The sequence below is a fragment of the Procambarus clarkii genome, chromosome 8, assembly GCF_040958095.1.
Source record: "Procambarus clarkii isolate CNS0578487 chromosome 8, FALCON_Pclarkii_2.0, whole genome shotgun sequence".
NCBI lineage: Eukaryota > Metazoa > Arthropoda > Malacostraca > Decapoda > Cambaridae > Procambarus > Procambarus clarkii.
This window is the reverse complement of record NC_091157.1, coordinates 10,736,888-10,742,624: the sequence shown is the minus strand read 5'-3', so window position 1 is coordinate 10,742,624 and position 5,737 is coordinate 10,736,888. Positions and strand designations below refer to the sequence as shown.

The window sequence follows — 5,737 nt, the reverse complement described above, 5'->3', positions numbered from 1 at the left end:
GTTTTTGTCTCTGAATAAAATTCTGAGCTCATGTAACGTAAGAACATATTGCTGAGGACGCTGAACATATGTTCATTTGCGTTTAAGTCCTTGAACAGTGAACAAGGGAGTTGTAGTGGTCGCTGGCGAGGGTGTTGTGGTGGACGCTGGCGAGGGGTGTGTTAGCGTGATGGGCTTCGCTGTAAGGCGATAGGACTCTTACATGAACATTGCCTGCATGCTTAATGAGCTTCGAGTGAGTAATGAAGAGCTCTCAAGTCTTCTTATTGTCTGGTTCATTCCTATCATTCCATTTTTCTCTCGCTCTCTCCGTTTTTTTCTTAGCCTGTTCTCGTTGCCTTGTTTAGTTTCATTTATTTTTACAAATTATTTTCATTCCTGCCGAGTTACAATTCGAATCAAAACTGAAAGACGATGAGACGTACGAAAGTCAATTCCGAGTGGGGTTCGTAGCAGAGGGGTCCAAATGAGAGGGGTTCGTAGCAGAGAGGTCCGTAGGAAAAGGGTCCGAAGCTAGTATTGGTCCGACCTCCCTAGCGAGACCCATCGTAAAAGTTTTATTCCTGTTGTAAATTCTATTTTATATCTGTATTTGTTGACCGCAAAACTAAATCTAAAGCTCAGGAAGGGTGATATATTGAGGACACTGAGAATGTTGATTACCCCGCGAAGTACATGGACCCTGGGAGGCCCTGGAGGAGCTCCCAGCAGGAGGACCACCACCACTAGGGGGGTCCCTGTCGCAGCCTCCTCCTCCTCAAGTCCGGCGGTGGCCCGTCATCCCTCAACCACCTGTTAGTTATCCAGGCGGAGATGCTGTTTATCTCCGGGGCCATCGGCGAGTCCTGTGATGTCGACTTCGTCTTTGTCTCCCGCCTCCTGTGACGTGGCTTGTCAGGCTTCCCCGTCCAGCCTGTCTGATTCCCCCGCCTGATGAGCCGCGTGCTACTGAGAGTGGTAATGGTTCAGCTGATGGTACTTGCGGTAGTCCTTCACTGGGCCACGACATTTATTGCGAAGGGAACGATTGCGTGCATCTTCGTGTTTTGGGGTTTGTGATTAAGTCTGAGAATGAGCATTAACAATACTAACTTAAATATTAGAAGTTTGATTTGTTATCAAACTTCACTTTTTTTTTAAGTCCTGACTTATTATACACACACAATTATATATATATATATATATATATATATATATATATATATATATATATATATATATATATATATATATATATATATATGTCGTACCTAGTAGCCAGAACGCACTTCTCAGCCTACTATGCAAGGCCCGATTTGCCTAATAAGCCAAGTTTTCATGAAATAATGTTTTTTCGACTACCTAACCTACCTAACCTAACCTAACTTTTTCGGCTACATAACCCAACCTAACCTATAAAGATAGGTTAGGTTAGGTTAGGTAGGGTTGGTTAGGTTCGATCATATATCTACGTTAATTTTAACTCCAATAAAAAAAATTTACCTCATACATAATGAAATGGTTAGCTTTATCATTTCATAAGAAAAAAGTTTGAGAAAATAGATTAATTCAGGAAAACTTGGCTTATTAGGCAAATCGGGCCTTGCATAGTAGGCTGAGAAGTGCGTTCTGGCTACTAGGTACGACATACATATATATATATATATATATATATATATATATATATATATATATATATATCAGTGGGAACCAGCAACCCGTCAGACCTGGTGACCTTGGTGTCCGCATGATATGCCAGATTTCTCAACCAGCCTTCCTCTCCTCCTACTCTTCGAACTACCTTGCAGAAGAAATCCCACTAGAACTTTTGGTGCTGCTGCTGGTGTGTGTGTGACGGTGCTCGAGTTACCTGTGGTGTTAAGGTTTAGTAATGATCATATTGCCTTCTGTGAGAGAGAGAGAGAGAGAGAGAGAGAGAGAGAGAGAGAGAGAGAGAGAGAGAGAGAGAGAGAGAGAGAGAGAGAGAGGGGGGGTTCAGGGAGGGACGGAAGGCGGTGTGCAGAACGAACACGTTTGATAATTAATGCACTAGAGAATGCAGTTCTTTAACATTAATCGCTGTTTAATTGCTATAAGATGACCGGAGAAACTGGCTGCCGGCCAGCACGGCTTGCAGAAGCAACATCAGTTGCAGCAGCAGTGGTTACAGCTCCAGCAATGGTACAGTAACAGCAACAATAGTTGCAGCAGCAGCAGAGGTAGTAGCAGAGCAGCAGCAGACACGGAATCAGTTTGACAGCAGCAACAACAGCAGATGGTTCCACCAGCAGTAACAGCAGCATTGGTCGCAGCAGCAGAGTGATAACAACATCACTGCCAGAGATGTAGCCGCAGCAGAGTTGTAGCAGCAACAGTGCCAGAGTGGTTGCAACAGAAGAGTGATAACGGCAACACTGCCAGAGTGGTAGCTGCAGCAGAGTTGCAGCAGCAGCAGAGTTGCAGCAGCAGCAGAGTTGCAGCAGCAGCAGAGTTGCAGCAGCAGCAGAGTTGCAGCAGCAGCCGAGTTGTAGCAGCACCAGAGTGATAACAGCAACACTGCCAGAGTTGCAGCAGCAGCAGAGTTGCAGAAGCAGCAGAGTTGCAGCAGCAGCAGAGTTGCAGCAGCCGCAGAGTTGCAGCAGCTGCAGAGTTGTAGCAGCAGCAGAGTTGTAGCAGCAGCAGAGTTGTAGCAGCAGCAGAGTTGTAGCAGCAGCAGAGTTGTAGCAGCAGCAGAGTTGTAACAACAGCAACAATGTTTAAAGCAGCACAATCTAACACAATAAAAACCACCTTTACCCCACAATAGCTAGTTTCGTTAACCATGTTGTGGGGTAGTTCAGACGGTGGGTAATTACCAGCTTATTATCTCCTATTTTAAGCTTACTCCGAAGATTAACGAGCCTCGTACGTGTGCATAAAGCGTTACTAAACCTCCTTTGACTTAGTGCTCAATAACTCACTATGTACCGTAGCAGCTCCCTAACGTCTCTGTAGGAGAGACGAAAATGTATAACGGTTGGTTAGCACTGTATGAATGTATTGTTGAGTATGTTGAAAAATAAATCTTGTGTGGTTTGTAGCAGCATTACAAACATTCATTGTATTCCTTTAACAACCAGCTAGACTAAGACGTTAAACTCATCCACTTTAAGAATTAAGATCATTGCTCTCTACTTCTGTAGCAAATGTAGTTTTGTATTTCTGTTATTGCTGTAATTTTTGTGCTTGTTCTTTGAAATCTTCTTCCTTCTGTTCATTTGTAACTTTTTCCCTTATCTCTTTTCTACATTTTTTTTTTTATCTAATAGCCACATGGACTGGTTGGTGGCCTTGCTTCTTGCGGCTACCCTGAGGGTCCAAATTGATGGGCATCGTCCCTTCACTCCACCCCTTCTATCCCAGGTCCTCGCCTGTCTTGATAATCATGCCGTGGCCTATTTAATCATTCTGAGTTTGAGTTTTTCCTCATATTTACGATTTTATCTTTCTGTCTTGGTTCAGGGTAAAAATTGGAGCTACTTCCTATGGGGCAGTAGGTGCTAACTCGTATGGGTCAATGGGAGCGACCACGTATGGGTTAATAGGAGCAACCTCATATGGGGCAATAGGAGCTACATAGTATGGATGAATAGGAACGTGCTTGTACGGGTCAATAGAAGCTGCCTAGTATGGGTCAGTAGGAGCTGCCTCGTATGGGTCAATAAGAGCTGCCTAGTATGGGTCAATAAAAACTGCCTCGTATTGGTCAACAAGATCTTCCTCGAATCGATTAATATAAACTGTATTCTTCACCTCCTCCATATTACTTCACAGGATGAGCGGTCGGCAGTGACTGGCTCCTATACAAAACTAGTTCCACGTGTTCGGGTAGCGAAAACTTGTCAATGGGCATCAACCCAGCTTGGAAGGTACAGGAAAGTCAGGTCCCAAATTTGCTCTGTAAAATGACAATATCTTGTAAAGAAATATACTGAATACTGAAGGAAAATCAGAATCGAACCAGTGAGTAGAGGTGCAATATGCACTCTCAGGGACCATGAAGGAATATCAAAGATCTGCGGCTGGTGAATACTATTCCAGCAATGATAAGAAATATTGCATAAATAAAGGTGGACTTCATAAAGAAACAATTATAAAAGTTTCCCAAAAGAGATCTTGAACCAACCGGTTTGTAGAGGCCAGCTAGTAGCTGTAAGCAACAGCCTGTTGAACCAAGTTATCACAAGTTGAGCCTTGCCCCCAGGCATGGCTCTGGGGAGTAGAGGAGCGCCACGAGTCTCTTCGATGTAAACTCAGGTAAACCTAAGCAGGGTTCAAGCCCTGGGACAGGGAGAGTCGATAGGGTCAACGACCATTACCTATTCACCTATGTTTACCCATGAGTAATTAGGTACGTTGTTGTAAACCTATTGGCGGATGGTGTTACGGGGGAACCTAGTTGGGTAACTAATAATCTTTGGAAAGGTAAAGTTCTATTTCTACTAAGAAGAGTCAGCAGTAGAACCTTAACTCATCTGTGTAAAAAAAAAATATCTGAATAAAACGTGGATGGTGTTCGGAGATAGAGAAAAGGGAGAGAGAAAAAGAAGAGACAGAAGTGGGGGAAGATAGATCAATCTGGAAAAGATAGATCGATCTGGAGTAGATCATATATATATTCTACAATAGTCGAATAAAACCAGCATACATCAATCAATTATTTATATATAAACAAGAATGTGGTCAGGAGAGAAAGAAGAACATTCAGAAGATAGAAAGAAGCCTTAAGAAGAAACGGAGATCAAGCTGCCGTACCTGGCAACTTAGACATTTGTCTTGGGTCTAATCTCCGCCGTGGGGGGCTACCTAGACCTTCCACCAGCACCAACCTGACCTTAATAGCGATACTGTATTTCTTCGCCCAATACAAATCCCGCAGCGTTGGGTATCTAATTGGTAGATTATAATATTTTTTGCTGTACTATGTTCGTCATAAAACATTAATATTACAAGTTATTTATTTCGAGCTCTTAAATTTGTAGTTCGTAATGCTCTTCTTATATCCCATTAAAATTGTAATTATAAACGGGTGATAGAAGGTTTTTCACGTCATTATTCATTGTAGGTAATAAGATTGGTGTTTCATGAAGCACATTGTCCTGGGTTTTCCTTATTTGAAAGAAAATTTGTCCTCACCAGAGGAGTACTAAGCCAGAATAGCCACTCAACTGTTGGAGTGTAATCACTGTTAATGGTTACTGTAATACTGGATAATAATAATCACTGAAATACCTGTAAATGAGCACTGTAACACCGTATAATTATCACTGTTATACCAGGTTTATTATTATTGTAATGCCGAGTAATTAGCACTGTAATACTGGGTAATTATCATTGTAATACAGGGTAATTATCACTGTAATACCGAGAAATTATCACTGCAATACAGGGTAATTATCACTCTAATACTGGGTAATTTTCACTGTAATACCGGGTAGTTATCACTGTAATGCAGGGTAATTATCACTGTAATACAGGGTAATTTTCACTGTAATACAAGGTAATTATCACTGTAATACCAGGTTATAATCACGGTAATAAGGGGTAATTCTCACTGTAATACTGAGTAATTATCATAGTTATACCGGGTAATTATCATTGAAATACCGGGTAATTATCACTGTAATACCGGGTTATAATCACGGTAATAAGGGGTAATTCTCACTGTAATACTGAGTAATTATCATAGTTATACCGGGTAATTATCATTGAAATACCG

At 41.9% G+C, this 5,737-nt stretch overlaps 1 protein-coding gene across 1 annotated transcript; it reads left to right on the top strand.

The window, feature by feature from the left end:
• The first annotated feature begins 2,076 nt into the window (after positions 1-2,076).
• Positions 2,077-2,652, top strand: LOC138359614 (uncharacterized). Its single transcript, XM_069319023.1, has 2 exons — positions 2,077-2,160; positions 2,401-2,652. Exons 1-2 carry the CDS (start codon positions 2,077-2,079, stop codon positions 2,650-2,652), a joined length of 336 nt encoding a protein of 111 aa, XP_069175124.1.
• The last annotated feature ends 3,085 nt before the right edge of the window (positions 2,653-5,737 follow it).

What these genes read in the sequence shown, in the direction of transcription:
- LOC138359614 (XM_069319023.1), top strand. Translation starts at nt 2,077, where the DNA reads ATGACCGGAGAAACTGGCTGCCGGCCAGCACGGCTTGCAGAAGCAACA. An exon ending in TGGTTACAGCTCCAGCAATG is followed by an intron (nt 2,161 to 2,400) that starts GTACAGTAACAG and finishes CAACACTGCCAG; the next exon opens with AGTGGTAGCTGCAGCAGAGT.